The sequence below is a fragment of the Squalius cephalus genome (assembly GCF_949319135.1).
Source record: "Squalius cephalus genome assembly, chromosome: 22".
Classification (NCBI taxonomy): domain Eukaryota; kingdom Metazoa; phylum Chordata; class Actinopteri; order Cypriniformes; family Leuciscidae; genus Squalius; species Squalius cephalus.
This window is the reverse complement of record NC_137143.1, coordinates 19,700,867-19,724,033: the sequence shown is the minus strand read 5'-3', so window position 1 is coordinate 19,724,033 and position 23,167 is coordinate 19,700,867. Positions and strand designations below refer to the sequence as shown.

Genomic DNA, 23,167 nt, shown 5'->3' with positions numbered 1-23,167 from the left:
ATCAAGTGTAACAGACATTCAGTTTTCTTGTCTTAGTTTCGGTTTCATAGACTTGGTATTCATTAGTTCTCGTTTTCCTTCATTTATGCTGCCGCTAACCCTTTGTTGTCATGGTTACCTTATTATTTGTCATTCAGTTCAGGTGTGTGTACCTTATCTTTGGTATTTAAGTTCATGTGTGTTTCTCTTGTTTTATCCGTTTCGTCAATAATGTTATGTTGTACTTTTCTGCCTTGTTTTGGATATACCTGTGGATTATCATTAAATACTATCTTTGAACCGTATTCTTCATCTTCGCCTGCGTTGTCTACCACGAACTGTGATATAAAGACATTTATAGTGATACAAAGGCTTCTATTTCAAATAAATGCTGTTCTTTCTATCATCAAAAAGAAAAGAAAAAATGCTAAAAAAGTGTCACACCGACAATAATAACCTTTCTTAATAATTGAGCACCAATAATAATTGATAACAACTGAGCACCAAATCAGCATTTTAGATTCTGAAGGATCATGTGACACTGAAAACTAGAGTAATGGCTGCTGTAAATTCAGCTTTGCCATCACAGGAATAAATTATTTGTATTATTTTAAATTGTACTGCAATAATATTTTACAATAGTACTGCTTTTATTGAATTTATCATCAAATAAGTGCATAAGAGATGGTGATAAGAGACTTCTTTCAACAATATAAAAAATGTTACCGACCCTAAACTTTTGACCGGTAGAGTATATATTATAAATATTCTATATATGTTAAATGTATATTATTTCTTTTTTTAACTGAGCATGCCACAATGCATTCTAGCATTGCCTTCTCCATAGAGGATTTATGCAGAACGATCTTTGATTTTTGGCCCGAACGAGGTATCTTAAGAGACAGCATAATTAAGTTACCTACCTTTTGGGGCGGCCTACAGTCTCATACCTCCATAGGCAGCTTTCTACTTTTAGAAAATGTATGCACTCGCACACACACAGCCGCTAACTTAACCACCGCCGGTGCTGACTTATTCAGATATGCAGACACACTTACGCACACACCTGGTGAGACAAGCCTAGCCGTAATTTAGACTGATAGGTAGACGCACGGTGCCACATCATCTACTGCTCAATGGACCGGGGAGTTAAGAGAAAAGAGAAGGAGTGAGAGAGAAAGGGAGGCATATGTCAAAAGTAGGAGCCGCAAACAGAGAAGACCTCGTTTTATAGCATCTAAATATATACTAAGGGCCTATTGACACTTCCTGCAAAACTGCTGAGATAAAGAGGCAGTTATAATTGTAAGGAACAACCGTGAGAATCAAGAGCAATGTGTTGTGTTAGGAGAGTGTGAGTGAATGACAGTCGGGGGAAGATGTAGCAGAGGGAAGGCTGGCTGGCAGCCCCGCTTGTGACAGAGGTGGGGTGACAGGCAGAAACATAAGGGGGCAGGGTCGCTGTTTGATTTGATTCCCCAGTTGAGTTGAAGCATTGGGAGTTGCATACTCATCACTTGTGACAATTCAACACTATTTCATTCCCGTTCTTTCTCTCTCCCACTCTCTCATCTGCACGTTGCTACTGAACCTTCGTCTAATTGACAGTTTGACTAACTGAAAAAAAAAAAGCCCTGATGTGTCAAGCAATTCTTTTCTTTGTCTCTAGCTTTTCTTCTTCACATTATTCATAAAAAAGAGCCACATAAACAGAATAGCAGGAACAAAAACAAAACAAAAAAGCGCTCTTAACAAGTGACGCCAGCCAGCAGGTCCGAAACGATTTGTTTTTAATGCATTGAAAGCAGTTTGAATAGACTTAATTGCACAATGAAATATGAATTTTAAGAGTTCTGCAAACTTTGCTTAACAAGCAGTAGCTTTACTAAGTCTGTAGTTTTGTCTTTGATATATAGGCTGACAAGGCAACTGCTCTTGTTTTTGATGGCTACAGCTTTCTGGAACCAATCAAGTTTGCAATCAAGTCAGATCTCTGAGTTTGTGGGTCTGATTAAAAGTTATCCTGAACAACAAGATAAATAGTTTATAAAAAATATAGATTTATATTCATTCAAAACTGGAGTTTATATATACACTGGCAGCAAAAAGTATTTGGCCACAAGCCACTATCTATTGGCAATACATGACAAAATATATACAAACATGACATTTATTTGAATGTTATGATATGAAGCAAGAAATATATTGCTCAAAATGGGGACAAAAGGTATATATACTTTCTGGTTGTAAAATTCTATGGAACACAAATGTGAAGTTTGTGAACCGACTTCATACATCAAATACTATATTCCTGCAATACTGGAGGCTGCAGTTTCATGACCCTAATTTTTTTATGACTGCGCCACCTAGCCAATTCTACTCTAAAAAAAGATGCTTAAACCTAAACCAAACAGACGTTTATTATTTTTAACTGAAGAGCGGACGCGGCCATTTTAAATTTGAATGCTTTCTGTCTCAGGCATCTCCAGCTATTTTAGCTGTGCAAAACAGTTCATTAGTGTCGTGAACTGGTATTTGTTTTCATATTGTTTTAATTTAATAACATACTAATAAACACACTAGTTTGTAGCGCAAAAAGTTTGACCGTTTACTGCCCTTTGTTCAGTCAGTCACACACCAGACAATAAGTACAACGGTGAGCTGTGGCTAATTAAAAAAAAGTCTCCTACTTACACATAAAATATCTTACTTAATTATTTCTTCCCAGCAAAACTGAATTTAAAACCAGAATATAGGGATTCATATATTTCAAGAGGGTTACCAGCAGTTGTGTTTAGGGTTGGTTAGGACAATATATCAATTAAATATAAATAATAATAAAATAAAAGGTCCTAGAAATGTGGTCCTAGGACTGCGGTCCTGAAACCGGTATTGCAGGAATACCCTACTCCACACATCCACAAAAATGACCTTGAGACCATTTAGTTTAAGATGATTGAAAAGGTGTCTCAGAAAAGTTGGTTGGTTCTGGAAAAAGTAGTATAATTTGTTTGCAGAGGTTACTTGGTTTAATATTTTTTATGTAATTTAATAAATCCATTGTGTGTATGCTTGTGCACATGTGTGTGTGGTTCAGGTATACCATACTTTATTGGGACAAAATATCCCCACACAGAGGGCAATATGAGACATCCTTGTCCTTGCGGGACATTTTTTGGTCTGCATGAGGAAAACAGCTTATAAATCATACAGAATAATTATTGAAACACACACACACACACACACACGCACACACACACAAAACATGTTCAACCAAGTCTGTAAAAAAGATTTTTGTCTTCATTTAGCTATTTTGTTCTATAAATTAAAGGGATTCATATATGTTTAAAAGTGGCTCAAGTCTCCAAATACTGCCCAGACAAGACAGTGCAGTTCTAGTTTTATTCCAGCTGGCAAAAGGCCATCAACTCTTGCAAACTGGAGCATGTTTCTTAAATGGGTTTGAGGCCAGTTCCACTTTAAATAGGATCTGAATAGGGCAAAAAATGATCTTCTCAAGCCAACTCTGGTAAGAGAAGCACTTACATGGTAAGAGGCTCTCTCCTCTCTGTCCAAAGGTTTAGTGACTGACATTTTCCCTGTCACAGGATCGATGATGTAGACGTCACTAGGAGGCTGGTCTGCTCCGGCTCCTGTTATACTGTACCGGATCTCAATCTCTTTGTCCTGATCCGATCGAATCTGCAATAAAACAGCACAATAAGTAGAGTTCTATAGATAAGAAAACAGAAGATGCTTGATGTGTTTAAACTGTCAATTTACTGCTCATATAGCACAGTGGTTCTCTGTTTTATTTATTTTTGCTTTCAGTACCAAGATTTTACACTGGATAGCAATATGATTTATTGCAACAACAAAACATTTAAATCAAGCATCAAAGTACTTTAATATTGCCATGAACAACAATGAAAAATAACGAAATGGCAGGCTGAATAGTGAATAATAGTGAATTCTGTAAATGCAATAACAACATAGGAAGTGTGATTTACCAGCCTAACATACAGTATGGAACAAACACTGGGACAAATATAATATATTGGCCATATTATTCAATGACTAATGAATTTCCAACAAAATACTGTTGTATGGTCTATTTTGACAACAGCACAATAAATAAGAAGTTCTGGTTACACTGTATTTTAATGCGTCCCTGTTACAGTATAATTATATATTTAAGTACTGAGTAATATTAATTAACTACGTGTACTTAGGGTTAGGAGGAGGGTTTGGTTTATGGTTAGTTTCATGCAATTATGCATAATTTATAGTTATTGGTATAGTAAATACATGTTTCATATGTAACACGGTCACACTAAATTAAAGTGTTACCGAATTTTCATCCATTTACATTTTAATTTTCCTATGCATGATTGTATGGTTAGTTGTATTTTATTATTTCCAGACCAAATACCTTGAGAATGCCTCATCTACACACGTTGATGACAAATTTCAGATCATTTCCGTATTCATGCAATCAATGTCTAAATGATTTCTGAAAACATTCTCTCACATATCCACTGATGCTTAGTTAACATTCTTAGAGTTTGCAGAAATATAGATGCTGCTCATATTTTCTGTTATGATTGCACTGCACAACCGATTCAATCTTTAGGCTTTGGTACCATCAGGAAATTAAAAAAATGTCAGATGGATAATGTGGCAGTGGCGTGTGGCATCAAAAGCTTGTTTATTAATCAAAGTCAAGCCACTGTTGCTTCCCTAACAGTAAATGGTATTCAGCATCAGGGTTTGATGCTTGACAGTTGGATGCAAAGTGAATTGGGCCATTGATCACAATGATAATGCTTCAGCAGACACTTTCTCTCAGCTGTGTGACAATTGCCTGCCATACAAACCTGACTCAATAGGCCTGAGAATAACGAAAACAGACAGAATGATAAAGGACTAAAGCAACATAGACTCATTTATTAAAGTGTGTATATATTTTGCTGTTAAAATACTTTCTATCTCAGCTTTATGGGCAGAGACAACAGTTAAAATAACAAGTCTGATTTCCCTGTAAACACTGTGGAGCTGGATGCAACAGTGAAATCCAGTGAACTGTGGGTGGGGCCATCCATTAGTCTGACCAATGGGAGAACAGGGGGAGGGGCCAGGAAACCTAAATAGCTGCAGTTTGGAGTAGTGGGTGTGCCGAAAGGTTTATCATTGGTGAAAAAAAGTTTCTTGTTGACAGCTGCGTTGGCCAATCAGCATTAACCATACATATAAGTCATTTCTTTAGACTGGAAGAGGATGGTACGTCATGATACATTACATCCTTAGTAAAGACATGATGCAGGGCAACGACTGACTTTGTGTTGAAGTCAATTAGAATGCAGTTATAATGCCCCTAAAATTCAAGATATTAGGAGCCAATGATACAGTGACCCATTCATAAAGACAGTCTCACTTGCTTAATTCCTGAATGAATCAGCCATTTGGATGAATTGGTTGAATGAATGACTGATGACTCACTCATTAAAACAGTGACTTGCCACCACCTACTGGCGGTTTTATAGCTTCCTGGTATCATTTCATTTTTCAATAATTTAATATTTCAACATTAATATTTTAAAACCCATTAAAGGGATAGTTCACCCACATATGACAATTTTGCCATCACTTACCCTCAAGTTGTTTCAAACCTGTATGAACGTCTTCCTTCTGTTGAACACAAAAGAAGATATTTTAAAGAATATTGATAACCAGACAGTTGATGGAAATATGGAATATGGAATTCAATGGGTGCCATCAATTGTTTGATTAACAACATTCTTCAAAATATCTTTTTTTGTGTTCAAGTGAACAAAGAAACTCATACAGGTTTGGAACAACATGAGGGTGAGTAAATGATGGCAACATTTTCTTTTAGAGTTAACCATCCCTTTAATACCCATTTAAAACTCATTAATCTCATAGCATTATTTATGCAATTCTAACTGCATTCAAGCCACCGCTCTGAGCAGCATTAAACAGTCTGTGTAAATACCTGTAAATGCCACTTCAGATGCAGATTCTGAAAAAAAGTTAGATAAAAATTTTAATCGCTTGACAGCACTTTTTACAATAGCAATAAAATAAAATTATAATTTAATATTTTGTTTCAGCTTTAGTCACAGACATGTTACAGTGAGAAAAAACAGTGACTGTATTTGCATCAAAGCCTTCAGAGTTGACAATCATATCATCATCAGACATCAAAGGTGTCCATTTTGTGAATGAATGAATGAATGAATGAAGTTCTGAATATACTTTCAAATGCAATATGCTTAATATCATTATCGCCATTTTTACAGTGAAAGAAGGGAATTGGGCTGACAGGATTATGACTACAAGGTACAAACCTGGTGTCTATGTTGGATTTATCACTTCCTTTTAATAGCATTTAAGCTTACGGCCCATCTTTATGTGGAACAGGCAGCTTTCACAACCAATTGTAAAGACCTTACGGCCTTTCGGCATGTCCATTACTCCAACCTACAGATACCCACCCATCCCCCCACTTGCTAAAAACAATTCCAATTATGATGCTAGTGTCACAGAAGTTACACGTCAGTGAAAAACATCATACTGTATATACTTCCATTTACTGATGGATTGACATAATGAGTAAAAAAGTGACATTTCTGGCCTACTTTTAATTGAAGCTTGATCATTACCGCGTATGAAATCCTCGCATTCATATTTTTCTTCCAAACTCTGTTTGATGTAAAGAGCAGATGCATACACAATTCTCTCTCATTCTTCCCCCATCCATCTCTTTTCAGTCTCCCGTCTTTCTATCTGGCATCATTAACCATGGCATGGCTCAATGCGATAGACGTTTCCCTCTTCTGTTTTGCCTCTCTCTTTCATTGAAGCAAGAAACATGTTGCAGAACCGTGGGACATTAAACATCTGGATATCAATCTGCTTGATGCTTTTGGTTTGACAGAGGATGTTTCTCACAATAGTTCTTCACATCAAAAGTGCGATTATAACCGATTTTGTTGAAGCATGTTTAGCCTGTTTATGTAACAAAAAGCTTGTCCTATAAAACACCAGAACACAGTTTAGGGCCTCTTTAATCTTTTCATTCTAAGTGGATCAGACACACTTACTTGGAAAAAATCAGGCTAGAGAAATCAAGAATAATTGCTGTATAATCAACTGTATAAGCAGATAACATGTTTGGAGGACCATAATATTGGTGAATTATGTGAAAAATTAATGCTGTCAAAATTAACATTGTTTAACGCATGTGATCAATTAAATGTGTTATATACAGTATCAGGCCTTTTCCTGCATATTTTGGCGCCCTCCAAAATGAATCTCTCGCCAAAGATTTATTTAGAATACATTTATTATAACTAACAAAGTATAAAAATGATGTCAATAAAAGATTCATTGCACAACTTCATTGATTATAATGGGAGTTTGCGCAAGAGTGCAGCTTTGTGTACCTCCAGTTGTACTCAAGTAATTGACAATTATGATTACCTCAGTAAAGATTTTTTTCTGATGTTTTTATTGCTCTGTCCACTTGAGTGGATGATATGCGTTTTTAGTTTTAACTGAAGAGATCCTGTACTAATACAGTAATAACACAACAATACTTTGTGTATTTAACAAACCAATGAATAAAATAATATAAAATGATGTGAAAACTATATTTACTAAAAAATATAATACAGCTTCAAGTATTGCAAATGCAATTGAGTTTGTTCCCATTTGACCAGCAGACAAAGAACTTCATACAAGTTGAACTTCTTGGGCCCTATTTTAACGATCTGAAACGCAAGTGTCAAAGCGCAAAGCGCAAGTAACTTTGTGGGCGGGTCATGGCGCTGTTGCTATTATACCGGCGGGATAAATGACTCTTGCGCCAGGCGCAAATCTAAAATGGGTTAGTCTGAAGTAGCTTCATTATTCATAGGTGTGGTTTGGGCGTAACGTGAAATAAACCAATCAGAGCGTCATCTCACATTCCCTTTAAGAGCAGGCGCGCTTGTTCTAAAGCGGATTCCTATTATAACGGCGGATTTGCCAGACGCACGCGAGGAGCGGTTCACAGCCGAGGAGAGCAACGCTCTCGTCAGGGACGTTGGGGATGGAGAAACCCACCCAAATTAACTTCGGTTAAAAAGGCGTATGATAATTTGGGTAAATGTGTAAGCTAGATGTATGCTTTTATAATAAATTGTATATCTATCTATCTATCTATCTATCTATCTATCTATCTATCTATCTATCTATCTATCTATCTATCTATCTATCTATCGTAATAATGTATAATTTGCAAAAATGAAAACTGCTGCTTCTGTGTAGATGAGAGAATCAAAGTGTATGCGCGTTGTGCACACGCTACATTGATTATGGCCAAGCATGCGCCCTTAAAATAGCATATGAATAACATGCGCAACGCGCCACTGACTTTAAACCATTTTTTCCTGGTTAGTGGCGCAACTGTTTTCTAAACCTGCAAAATAGCATGAAGGAACGTTTGCGCTGGAACACGCCTCCTTTTTTGCGCTGAACCGCCCAGGGAGCGCAAGTTCATTCCCTAGTTTAGCGACGTGCTTCTGTGGAGGAAAAAACGCGCTTTGCGCGGGTGCAAAATAGGAATGATACATGCGTCGGTGTACAAAGTCAATTGCGCTGGGTGCAAGATAGGGCCCCTTGTGTCTTTGAAATCTGAACATGCGGACGTGATTCCATCAAAGATCTCTACAACTGGTGAAGGTACAACTCTGTGGAAACCCAACTCAGGCTATGTAAGAAACACTCACGCTCGTATATTGATTTACCCTTATTAGCTGATAATTCTGATTATGTTTAAAATGCACACCTTTCTACCGTAGCTCTCCTCTCGGAGAAAACCTCAAGACTGAAATCTTCATTGATTTATTGATGTTTTCAGACTGTGGAAAAAAAACGACAGGTGATTTTCAGGTGCATCTGAAATGAGCAGTGTTGGGAGTAACGCATTACAAGTAACCAGTGCTGGGTAGTAACTGATTACATCTAATCATAGTACATTTTTAAAATACTCGTAATCAGACACAGTTACTTTTCTATTGAATACATGAGTACGTTATTCTCACAATGGCAGTAAATTATTAATAATTAATTGATTCTACTTCTTTGTTATATTTTAAATTTAAAAATATAAAAGTCTACTGCCTATATACATTCAGAAGGTCTTCCAGGTTTGTGGAGTTGCACACACAGACCAGCCGCTAGTCATGTGCCGATCACTGAAAACTGAGACCCACTAACGCATTTGATCACTGGATTAACAGAAATCATTTCACTTTTAAGAAGTGCTTTCTCAACATTGCATATTTAATCAGCCCCTGACAAACACATTAATTATTATTTGAATTATTACTCAGTGAGTCATTTAACCTTGTATTGTTGTCTCTGGAATGCTTTTGTCTTTCAAACACATTAAAATTCATGTAATTTCATATTTACATGCAATGGCAAGGATTCTCCACATTTTTTGTCAGCTGAACCTCTTTGAATTTCCTGTTTCCTGTGATGCAGAAGACTTGTATTCAGTGTTTTTTCTTATTTTAAATAAGGTATTTTCACCAAATATTTTACACCTCTGTCTTCACTATTTAATACCCACCCTTTTACTGCACTGACTTCTCCATAAACAGGAATACGACTGAAAAAATGAGAGCAGAGTGGAGAGATAGCTTTCAGGAGATGCGTTCATGCGCCCACTTATGCATCTCCACTTCCAAGCGATGCAACACTTCATGAAACATCACCAGATTCGAAATTATGACCGTGTTTCTGTGTGTCACTGGGCTTTGCGATGCGCAAGACATTTGATGTGAGGGGATTTTGTGCTGAAGCAATCAAATGTAAACCCTGACGCGTTTGAGTCACGGGATATAAAACCCACATCCCGCCTACCCATTTCGTGAGCCGTAGGTCTGGAAACCATGCGTGAAAGTGAAATGACTGGTGAGCGTGCTACAGTCCTTCTTTTGCATAAAGTATTCCGCAGACTGAGCGTGATGGCTTTCTCTTCATTTCACTCAGACACTGAACTCTCCCACACATGACCTTTCAGAGCAATATTTGAACCTCGCTCTCCCACTCTCTCTGCTTTGGTAAAGTTCTCTTTCTATTTAAACGGCTGCTAAAAACATCAAAGAGATACGCAGCTCAGGACATTGAGACTCGTGTATTGATTTGGTAATAAAACTTATTCCTGGTAGCTTTCAGTACAGCTCGAGTCTGCATTCAATATCAGGGTTTTCCAAATAGACAAAAAGCCAAGAATCAAAGTTCAGGAGTTTTTTTTTTTTTTTTTTGTCTCTTACTACTTTCTTGGATGAACTGGCAATCAAATCTGAAATCACAGAAATAGTTCTTTGTATTCTGCTAAGAATATGTCGGCTACATTTCAATTTAGAGCCTGAAAGGGACTGGAAATTTCTTGCGGTAGGAAAAATAACATACCGCAGCATCCTCCTTGCAAACATTTGAAAAATGAATGGCTTTCTGGGAGGCTGACAGGTAAGAGATTGGTATGTGGGCTACATAGCATGGATCAAAGAGAGTTTTTCTGCTCAATAATTCAGCAGTTGTGGTGCACCATGAACACACACCTAGAATATCCACCTTTCCTGATTCAGATGAATCGACATTCGACACTCGAGCCATCCCGATGACACACACGCTTAAATATCCCAGAGGGAAACGAGGCAAGGTCTCTTGTACATTAAAAAGTCTCTTTAAAATTCCTCTCATGGGCAGCCTGGAAGGATTTGTCACGTTTGCAACCCCAGCCCCCCAAACTCCCTGTTTAATGAATGTTCTTTATAATACTAAATTGAATAAATGATGATCGTGCCCTCGTTAAGTCCCCTGGGCTTGATTGAGTCATCGGAATTCAGTGCTAATGACAAAAAGCAATTTTTGAAATCTTCCTCCCACTCGTTAGTTGTAGAATTACAGCGAGTGCGGGGTGAATCGGGGGAAGATGGCTGGCACGTGAGGAACGTGCCCTTTCCGCAGATACCATGTTGGAGATAAATGCTGCGTTTCTAGGGCAGGTTCAGAGTGACTTCTGCCTTTTTCTGGCGAGCTTCACGGTCCTGGGAGAGGTTGTATCAGAGCCCCTTTCAAAAGAGCAAATGGAGTCAGGCGAGGGATTAGCACCAGTGCCATGGAGCAACTCGTTACAAGTAGTGACACTATTAACTACATTTCTTTTTTTGCAGTAGTTTGATTGTAGTTTTCAAAATAGTGCAGCTTTCCCAGTAACAAGCTACTTTTTGCAACAAAAAAGTGTCACATTCAAGTTAAGTGATGCTTCTTCTGTCATTGTACAGGAACAGCAAGATTGTTTTTTTGCACTCCACAGTTGCTACATTACAAGTAGAGAAATAAAAGTATAAATGTAGTTCTTCTTTATTATAGCAAATTTTATTTTAGTATTATAGCAGCATTTATAACAGTTCATCACTACTTTTCAGCTCAGTTATATCAAATAAATATATTATATTTTTTTTAGTAGTAATCAGTGATATTTTTACCCTGGAAAACATCACACAGAACAGAGATAAGTAATTGAAATTAAAATCAGAAAAAGTAATGGGAAAGTCAAGGAAACTTCCACAGTGAATAGTAGTTTTACAAGTTATCTGTTCTAAAATATTTCATAAAGACTAGACTAGAGCAGGAATTGGTCTTTGTAAGTGCAAGTATCCAATTCTTTTTTTAAAACCCTTATTCAGTATTCACAAAAGACAAAAAAAAAGTCATAGTCTAAAGTTTTGGGAACCCTGTTATTTATTCAAAAAACCTCAATGTGCCTGAAAAAATGTGCCTATGCTTAAATTATAATGTTAAAAAGTTTAATATTTAAGTGAAGCTGTAGTTACTTTTAGTTAGTAGCCTTTAGTGTACTTTTCAAAAGAATAGCATGATGTAGTTTAAATACTTTAAGTAAGCTTAGTGCAATAACTGATCAACAAATAGAAAATGCAAAGAGACAAACCAAGATATATATTATAATCAGTTTATACTCCTAGGGAGTCGAACCCGTTACTGCAGAGTTGCTAGCGGCAGTTGAGAGAAACCTCATGACGTGCAGGGAACTTTCAAAATAAAGCTTAATGCTCTTTTACATCAGAGACTGAATCCTTCATTAGCTTTTCTCTGCATTGCCGTTTTTCATTTTGGGATTCGGCATAATGAAACAGACAACGTTTGAATAACAAATGTACTATTAATTTCAAGTTATTTGAAGTTATTCACATGTGCAACCAAAGTATGAAAACTCAAATTAAGAGAGAGTGAAAATGAAAAGCAACAAATAACCAAATCATATCAAAACCCTCTTGGAGTTCATTGAAATGCGCGACTGAAGTCCAAAAAGTCAGTTTCTTTTCTATGGGTCTCTCTGGACTCAACTAAAGTGTCTTGATGGCTCTCTCTTATTTCTTGCCCATCAGTAATGGCTTTTTTTCCCTTGATTTTATAGTATTGCACTCTCGTTTTATGACTTCTTATTGGTACTGTCTGCTCTTCCTATGAGAACCCGAGGCGTTCAAGCAGGCATTGAGAGTCAAGAGCTTTGTGAGGTGGTTGATGAGCTGGTCAACGGGTGCAGTCTGATAAGTGTTCAGTCAGGCACTGTTCTCCAACTTACAGGCCACCTCGAGCTTCCTACAGGCTGCTTCCATAACTAAAGCACTGTGTTCTGGTAGTCTCATTGCAGTCAAGCTGGTCAAATTTGTCTTTTAGTGTCCTTTAGTGCTGCTATTTTCGACCACACACCTGATATAGGGTTTCATTTGTGGCAGCACTCGTGTAACCTTTGCTGAAAGCTTGCAACTCTAGTTAAAGTTCTTACAAAGTGGTTAACTACAAAGTGTTCTGCTAGTCAGCTGTGCGTGAATGCATTTGTGGGCGTACGTGCGTCTTTACTAAGGCTATCTGATTGCATATTGTGCTAGAACCATCACACTCAATACAAGCCTTTGCCCGACTAAATGGAGACCAGGGCTGCTGTTTAGTTTCATTGTCTTCCATTCAGTATTCCTTAGACAGACGGATACTATTCACCAGGATGAATCATCTTCCTGCCAGAATGCTAAAGGATGAGCAATGCGCCAAAAAAAAAAAAAAAAAACGTACAGGACTTATTGAGAAAAGAAAGAGTGGCTGAAAAATGTTTAGTGTAACGGTTGAAACTTATTGCTTTGGCAGACCATTCAAGATGATTTAGGAAATAGTCGTGCACATTTAGAAGATTAGTCTCATCCTTTAAGGCTAAGGTTTAAAGTAATAAACAATAAACCTCTTTACATCCATAAATATGTGACCAAAACCTGGCAGCTTTACCCTACAGTACATCGCTTCCAAAAGTGTCTATCAAACGCTTCCTACCTTCGTAAATTTGACAGCAGTCTACTTCTGTCAGTTTTATAACTCTCGGAATCATAACATAGTTTCTTATGTTTAACATCAAGGTGATAACCCAACAAGCTGTCTTACTGTTCTTCAAGGCATTCTGTCACCTTTTGATTCTGGATGGTGTATCTCCTCAAAGCCCTGTCAGGTGTGATGGAGGTTCTGTGTCAATGACGGACAAATTCAAATGCGGAGATGAGCCGTTCAAGCTGAGAGCGGACTATAGAAGAAGAAAACAAATGTTTTTATGTGATCTGGTAACTAAAATACATCTGGAATTAATCACTTATTAAAATTTAAAGGTAGCTTTTATTTTTTCCATTTTTTAATTATGGGCAAGTTTACAGGGGATATATGTTTGCATTTTCTGAACTGATTTTGAGGGAAGCTGAAAATCAACATATTAACATAGTAAAATGTGTTAAATGGTGTTGCGTGTCAGAGAAGGTACACCTCTTTACCTTATCTCTTCCTAAAGGCAGCATATTAGTACCTTAAGGACTAAAATGTACACTTTAGGCATTATTATGTATCCGTACTAATATGAATATGTACTTATATATATTTGTACCTTTAAAATACCCTTTAGATGCTAATATTTATCTACTATGTACTAATTAGTACTAAAATGTACCCTTTAGGTGCTAATATTCATTAATTATGTATTAATATGTACCTTTTAGCTATACCTTAAGGTAATAATATATGCATTTGCATACATGAAGTACTAAAATTTTAGGTACTAAAATGTGCCCTTTAAGGAAGTACTTGTACTTGCATATTTGCATCATAAGTAGTAATTAGTACTAAAATGTCCCTTTTGAAATTAAAATATATAATTTAGTTATGTGCCATTACCTACTGTACCTAATTAGTACTAAACTACTCTTTAGGTACTAACATGGTCCCTTAAGGTACTATTATGTACTGTATATGCATTTGCATATACTGTACCATACAAAGCAATTAGTACTTTGTTTCCTTGCTTTTATTTTGTGGCTATTTTTATTCCTCTATGTAAAGCACTTTGAATTGCCATAGTGTATGAAATGTGCTATATAAATAAACTTGCCTTGCCTACTAAAATGTTAGGTATATGCTAATATGTTATATCCTTTAGTTACACTGTGGCTTAACTTAAAAAAGTAAGGAAACCAGTTGCCTTCAAAATATTAATTAAACTTTATGCACATTTGAAAAGAAAAATAAGTTATGTGGAAGTTCACATAACTTATTTTTTTCAGTTACACATGAGGTTTATTACTTAATTTTAAGGCAACGGGTCAGACAAGTCAACTGATCACTTTTTACAGTGTACCTCAAAGTACTAATATGCACAGTATATGCATTTGCACATTAGAACCTTGAGTTTACAAAGAAGTTCTCAAGGTACTAATATGCAAAATACATTTAATACGTACACTTAAAGAGACATATTATTTCCTAAAGTGCCCATATTAGTACTACAAGTACTAAAATGTAGTAAAACTTTAGAATATGTACTGACATTATTGCATGTTAAGTATATATTAATACTAAAATGTAATTTTTTTTTACTTTAGGGTACATATCAGTACCAGTTGGTACTTAAGGTACTGATATGCACCCTAAAAGTACTAATATGAACCCCTTCAGGTGTAGAAAAGTAACAAAAGTGTCCTTTTAAGTGCCCTGTCCCTGTACTGTCCTTTAGTTATATCCTCAACTAAATATTTTTTTTTCCCTGACAGTGTACACTGATATAGCTGAAAGCATAATTAAATTAGCCAAATTATGTAATAAACAAACATGCAAGGGGCAGACAATAAACAAAGCTTTGTGAAACCTAACTTATTGCAATTGTATGGCAATTTTTCAGAGTTCTGTGCACACGAATTCAGCCTGCTTATGGGTTACAAGAAGACAAAATGGAATATGTATGAAAAAAGAAGTCATGAACGACATCTTTAAGATTGAGTTCCGGATGCTCAGGTTTAATATTTCTCAAGTGAAAGCTGGAGTCATTCAAATACTCTTACTCTTAAATCCCATTAGAAACAGACGAAACTGTCTGTTCCACACAGGCTACTTTATTATGGATCCTAGCCTGAATTGGAAAGGAATATAGAGCATGATTTTGAAATATAGATTTTGTTTTTCCCTGCCTTTCTCTCTCTCTCTCTCTCTTCACCCTTCCTCTTGCTATCTGGGTATGGATAGCATGAAGAGGAGTTCCATCTATATAAATGAGTTGGCAGTGGAACATGAGGGGGTGATTCAGCCAGACTGATATGCGAAATTTAAACCGGCTCTATTCCAATGTACTGAAACACGTATTATTTGACTCTTGAAAGCTCTGCCTCATTTGACTGTAATTCCTCTGGTCCTGTAGTGAGATTAATGACCTGGCCTTAATTCCAACAGTGCTGGCTGTACCTATAAAGGCGAGTTTTGTAATCGTAACCTCATGTGACTTTGAGCTAATACAGATTGTAATTTAAAGAGAAGTGTCCACGTTCCATGTGCTGTAGGTATTGGGGGAAAAAATCCCTGACGCAATTCCTTAAGTGTAAAATGAAGGTATGTACAGCATGTGTAAGGACACAAATTGAAAAGCTATGCTGATTATGCTCACTAGGGAAGTTGATCGGACTGAATACAATACGTAATCATAGAGCTAACCGATATCAGGAGTTTATCATGAGGAGAATAAAGAGAAAGACTGAAAGATGAGCCACATCGCCAGGGCTGCAGTCATGCGGATCTTTTGTCAACGTGATCGATTTCTCTGTCTCCCCTGAAAGTTGTTTTTATTTTGAGACATAGAGAGAGAAAGAAAGGGAGAGGGAGCGACAGTGCAGAAGAGAAAATAACCATCTGAGTGAAAAGACGAGAGGAACGGAGAAGGATGAAGAGAGACAGCCATCTGCACAGATACAGCCCAAATCAAATTGCATGAATTCACCACTGCATTCTCAGAGGAAGACGAACAGGAGATGAAGAGTGGAGTGCGCCAATAACCGCATGATGTAGACAAATAAAAAAAATATATATCGTCAGAAGAAGAAGAAGAGTGGGAGCCTGTTGCTATTGCAAGGTTAAATGTTCTCCTATTTCAATGATAGTAAATAAAAATAAATAAAATAACATATAATTTAAACATGTTAGAAAAGTTTTGTCATATCATCTCATACACATGCATACCAAACATAGCAGCACCCTTGTACACTTAAAGCACCTGTATAAATGTGTGAATGCCTTTCTGCTCATTAACAAAATGTCAGAGACCATTTTTTTTAAAGGAACAGCATAGCACTCCAATACCCATATAAAAACGTTTTCAAAAATGTTTCAAATTATTTACATTACGTTTATTTTTGCATTTGGCATAACGTTATAAATAAATAAATAAATCCCCATATTTAAGATTAGATGGTGGGTCTGCTAGGATTTCATAGACCCTCATACTGTATATACAATATACAATATATATATGGTGTGCATGAGTGTGAGATGATATGACAAAACATTTCTAACATGTTTAAATTATGTTTTTTTATTATTTGTATATATATATATATATATATATATATATATATATATATATATATATATATATATATATATATATATAGTACCATAAAAAAATAAATAAAAAAAAACAAGGATTTCAAAAGACCTTCATATACATTCATACAATATATACCATAAAAATACCATTACCATTTGTCAATTGGTTTAAAAAATTGTATGCTATTAATTAATTAATTAATTCTACATTTACATTTAATCTTTTAGCAGACGCTTTTATCCAAATCGACTTACAAATAAGTAGAGCAATTGAAGCAATCAAAGTAGCAATATGAAAGTGCAAATTTTTAAATAGACATGGAATAGTAAGTGTTGGTATTAATGGCGTAAGTATTAGTATTAATGTCTTAAGTGTGGAACCAATGGAATGAATAAATCGGTGACTTGAAAAGTGTCCAAATATTTTCTGGGGACACTGCATGTGCCCTGAAGGCTTATTAATGCTGAGAACTCAATAAGACAGTCATCAAGTCATGCGTCAAAGCGTTTGAATAGAACTTCACAGACTAAAACGGCATGAACCGTATTCACACACGCTCCGCAATAGCGGGCCAAGCTCTTTTCCCATCCGCGAGGAGGGGAATGGAATGGTGTTGAAATGAGATAATTAGCAAGAAAATTAATATTAATGGGTACTAAGAATTGAATCACAAATGCAATTACAGCATTAGCTTTGCAATTAAAATAGTTAGCCGCTGAATAGCTGGATACTCATGGAATTAAGGGAGTTTTTCCACATATCAACAATGACATTAATTTCCCAAAGTCAGCACAATGGGCGAACAGTACAAATAGAGCCTTTATGTATTCCCTAGTCCAGTCACACTGTATTCTCCAGGCATAAGACTCTCTTTTTCTCTCCCTCTATAAAAGCCCAAGGACCCCAGAGACAGTGGCACAGGCTAATGACTGCTTTCAGTCCAATCACGCTGTGTCTATTGAAAAGCACAATGGACAAATCCCTGGGTACAAGCTAAGAGGTGGGGCAGCGGCGTGAAGAGGGGGGCTGGGTAATTAGAGAGACAACCTCTACACGTCTGCAGGAGAAGGAGAGATGCCGTTGTGCTGCTTCTGCACTTTTTCTACTGTGCTAGTCGCAGCCATCCACCTCGCCCATCTTTCCACTCTCACTCTCTACTCCATGCTCTTATAAACACACACACACACATAGCATGAAGAATGGATGCAGGGAGAAATGTCAGGCGCACTGGTGAGGCAGGAAGGGATAGAGAATAAAGAAGGAGCCAGAGATGCAGATGAGAGAGGGGCTTAATAAGGGGATGGAGCGAATCATGGCTATCATAATGATGTCACTGGTTAATGGGGTGTTAGTTTAGCGTTATAAGCCTCCAAATGGCTTCTAGAATCTCTTGGGTGAAATTTATAGCTTTTCGAGCCACAAAATAAAAAGTGTTTTCGCAACAAACCCTCTTATAAGGGCTACGGATATGTTCGGAGTGATACTACCGTTTACACTCCAAAGTGTATACACAACCATTCAAAGGTTTGGGGTTTGCATTAAATTGATCAAAATTGACAGTAACAACATGTATAATGTTACAGAAGATTTCTATTTCAAATAAATGCTGTTCTTTTGAACTTTCTATTCATCAAACAAACAGTTCCCACACAATTATTACACAGCACAACTGTTTTCAACATTGATAATAGTAAGAAATGTTTATTGAGCACCAAATCAAAGCATATAAGAATAATTTCTGAAGGATCATGTGATACTGAAGACTGGAGTAATGGATGCTGAAAATTCAGCTTTGCCATCACAGGAATAAATTACATTTAAAAATATATTAAAATAGAAAACAGTTATTTTAAATTGTAATACTATTTCACAATACTACTGTTTTTTACTGTATTTTTGATCAAATAAATGCAGCCTTGGTGAGCATGAGACTTGTCATGTGTGTGATGCGTGTGACGTATAACCCAGAAGTGCTACGCTGTTTTACTACGTGAATTCACTCGAGGCCCAGAGAGGAGGAAATGAATAGTGGAATAAAGTCGTTATTTTTGGGGGTTTTTTGCGCACAAAAAGTATTCTCGTCGCTTTATAAACTTAAGATTGAGCCACTGTAGTCACCTGGACTATATTAACGATGTCTTTAATGCATTTTCTGGGCCAGCAAGTTATAATGTCTTAGAAGCCTATGGAGGAGTGAGCCAGCTCTCTGATTTAATCAAAAATATCTTAATTTGTGTTCCGAAGATGAACGAAGGTCTTACGGGGTTGGAACAACATGAGGGTGAGTAATTACTGACAGAATTTTCATTTTTGGGTGAACTAACCCTTTAAGTATATGCAGTACAGCTAGGTGGTGTCTGGTTATTATGAAATTTTACACCAATTTTGTACAAAAATGCCATAATTAAATGGAATTCCAATCAAATAATGAGTTAGCAGCTAATACTTCCAGTTCATCCATAACACTGGAAAATGTCAAGTCTTGTGCAATGCATAATGGGATACAGCACTCCAGGCAGTGTGATCTGTGGTGCAATGGTCACCATTATGGTGAATGATTTTGGGCCATTTAGGCACTGAATGTGTGCATGCAGAAAATGATCATACTGCGCACAGTAAACATACGACATAATGCAGGAGATATAGTATGAATATATCCCTCCCTTCAAAATATGCTTCTGTTAAAGATATAAGCATCCACACATGTAAAGAACAGGCCATTTTAGAAAAGTCTAACATGTATATTACATTAAAATAAGAAGATTGTGTGGGCAGCGGAGACATGAGGCAGGTCAGCGACAAGCATTCGGCAATGCAGCTTTCTTACAGGCTAAATTAACACAATACCTTCTGTATTGTGTTAACGATCAGTTAACACAATACAGAAGGATCAAAACAATCAGAAGGTTCAAAACGATCAGTTCTCATTACAATGTTTTTTTTTTTATATAAAAACTTTCAAAGCTAGCATTATATACACCCACACACAAATGCTCACACATGCAAGCAAGCAGCTGCATTAAGCCATTTAGCGCAGGTTCTTGAAGCCGAAATCGTGTGGGCCCACATTCAAGGAAGTTCGGTACTCAGCAAATGAACTTTCTAACACTTGAGCTAAGTTTCACACTATACGTCTTGCTTATTTAAAAGCACAGTTTTTCAAGGCCAGCGTGAGAAATAACAATCATTCAGACTCTCCATTGAAGTGAATATGTTACCCTCTGACCCATGCTTTTACTGCCTCTGATTAAGTTAGGCAGTAATAGAAGAGCCCCACCAGGACACTTACACTAGCTGTAATGCTATAGGCTATGTTTGACTGCCAGTTTTATTCAAGGAGCATTCCATGATATCTAATTATGCTTCTACCACACTGGGTTTTTTGCTTTAGGTAGAGATGTGTAATCACATAGCAAGCAGCTTAGATTAGAGCTTGATGTCTCCTTTGTGTGGGTGATCGCCCTCAGATATCTTGACTCCAGTCAAAGCAGAATATCTAAACTTCTGTCTTTCATTGGTATGCCCAAGGAGTTCGCCGCAAAACTATTTAGATTGTATATATGACAAAACTGCATAAATATGCTGGCCAAGTCTTTGTTCTCTCAGCTTGTCCTTAAAGAAACAGTTCTCTCCAAAATGAAAATTCTGTCAACATTTATTCACTCTCACTTTGTTCCAAACCTGGGTGAGACTGGAGATTTCAAGTTTAGAAAAGTAAGCTCCATAAAAGTTATTATAAAAGTGGTTCATATGACTTATGTGCTTCTGAAAGCAACATCTGAATCCTTCACAGAGTGAGCTGTTCACCACTGCAAACAAATCACTGAATCAGTGAGTTGAACTTAAGAACGGGATCAGTTTGATTTTCAAATGAATCACTTATTCGGACCTGTTTTGTGAAGCAGATCAAATGATTCAATAAAGATCTAACATTCACAAATTTCTATCTTTCATAAACTCTTATGAATGCACAAATCATATGGATGATATTTTGATGATTTATAGTATTTGCATCTTTGAAAGCTTCCAGCTCATTGTAATTGCATGGAGAACAGCATGGAAAAATGTCTCTTTCAGTGTTATGTGATATAAAGGTTACATAAGGTTAGCTAAATTATGACAGAATTTTCATTTCTGGATGAAATATTCCTATAATCTGTTGATCTTCTAAACATAAACTGTTCCTGCTTCTCTGTCTTTAGTCCCAACAACATTATTACTTTTTTAATGCACTATGCTATTCTTGAGGTACTAAAAAAAAGCAGGTTAGCGTAATGTTGCAAACATGTCCAAGCTTTATGTTGCAAAACATCCATTTCCATTTCTTTTCTAGGATCCCAGATCCAGGTATCATCGAGCACCATTGTCAGGTGGAAGCAGGCATTAGTGGCATTAGCGCACATACCCCTTTGCAGTTCGTTCTGTAAATCATCCATGCGACGACAAAGCCCCAGCGCTGCTCACCAAATAATAGGACACAGACAATGTGAATATTGGAGCTGGCCAGGTGCACTGAGCTTCCCTATCTCCCCTCGGAGCTAATGGACCAATATGGGAGAATGGAAATTGATTCAAGCTAGTCAGTAAACTAAGAATTCACCGCATTCATTTTGTTTGCGTGTGTTGTGGGGATGTATTGTTTATTGGAATTCGAATTTCGTAGGTAATTGGGGATGTAGAAAATGTAAACAAGAATAAATGCTGCTTTGCTTTTATTAATGCCAATGAATCTCACTGTTGTCCTTCGGTGCTGTGCCTGTCAAGACGACAGGCAGAGAAATGACAATTGTGTGATAGAGATAATTAGACTACAGTAGAGGTTTTCAACCTTGAAGTTGTGGGAGAATTATATGAATTCTGTTTTATATCGCATGAGTAGCCGTGCAATATCGCTTTATACCAGCACAGCCGAAGGCTATCACAGTTGCGCTGATACAGAGCCATATCGCATATGAGTGTGATATTGCATTTATACAACAGTTCGACGACACAGGTGTGTAAATAAATAAGAAATAACAACAGAGTGTCTTTAAAACCTGCCACAAATTCAAATCAGATTCCTAAATTCCTGTTAATTGGAATTACTTGCCATCAGACTTAACAGTTTCTTCTGTATTCCTGAATTTATTCTTGGTTTAACAGGCTTTTAATCTGAATTCTGCGTTTAACAGCAATAATCAACTGTTGGAGGAATTGCTCTTCGGTATCTGGTCAGTTAAGCTCCATTTATTTATCTATCTATTGATGAACTGTGAAAGCCTGTCGATTCTAACGGTCCCATTATGGGAAAAGGACTACTTACCTGTTCATGCGCACCGCTTCCCTGGATGTTTTGGAATCAAGCTGTCAGGAAGAATGCCTTCTATTAATCTCGTATCGTCTTATTAGAAGTGAAAATAGACACTGTCTGTGTTTGAATTGTCTACTCATCTGATTTCTCACCACTGGTGATTTTCTGTTGTTCATGTTTATAAATCTCCCGCAACTGGGTACAAACTATCCTCCAAGTTTGGTGTGTTTCTTACACCTATGAGATCAGAAAGTGTATTGATTAATTCTGTGAGAAACAAGCAAACATTTTGAAAGCTAAAAATGGGTCAGGCTAGGCTCTATTGAGTGAAATGTGCTCAGACGTGAATTTCAAGGACTGGGCTTCAAACTTTTAAAACATGCAAATGTATGGGTGTAATTCAAGGTCTTGTGTGTTACATCAGGTCCTTGGTACTACAAGACTTTTACATTAAAGAGACTGTTCAGATATGCATAAAGGTTTTAAACATGCCTCAAAATTCAGAATTCTCTATGTACAGTGAAATCCAGAGAGCTGAAAAGAAGCCAGTTTTTTTTCATAATTATTTTGGTAAATAATAATCTTGCTTTGACACAGTGCAGATTTTGCCTTGAATGGGCCACCACAGTTAATCTTTTATTGCCTGAAAATAGCCAACAAAAGTAAAGCCTTACTGAACATGCCAGCACCACACACCCACAGACCCAGGTCTCTAAAGCCAAACATTTAAGGCTAGAGGTGAGAAGGGTTATCAAAACTCCTCAAATAGATTCCACGCTTTTTCCCAGGTTTCCTAATCTTTCCATATGGGTGGTTTAAAGGGATGTCCATGTGTCTGCGTGTGCATCGGTGGAAAGAGATTGTGGTAATCCATGGGTGTAATCTAAGGTACATGTGGCCAT

The 23,167-nt window shown here is 36.8% G+C and overlaps 1 protein-coding gene across 1 annotated transcript in view; it reads right to left on the bottom strand.

Moving 5' to 3' along the window:
* Positions 1–23,167, bottom strand: part of cdh4 (cadherin 4, type 1, R-cadherin (retinal)) — a 259,250-nt gene that overhangs the window by 47,182 nt on the left and 188,901 nt on the right. Inside the window, exon 6 of the mRNA XM_079857578.1 lies at positions 3,526–3,681. Within this exon, the coding sequence (XP_079713704.1) occupies positions 3,526–3,681 (156 nt within the window). The remainder of the gene's footprint in view (positions 1–3,525; positions 3,682–23,167) is intronic.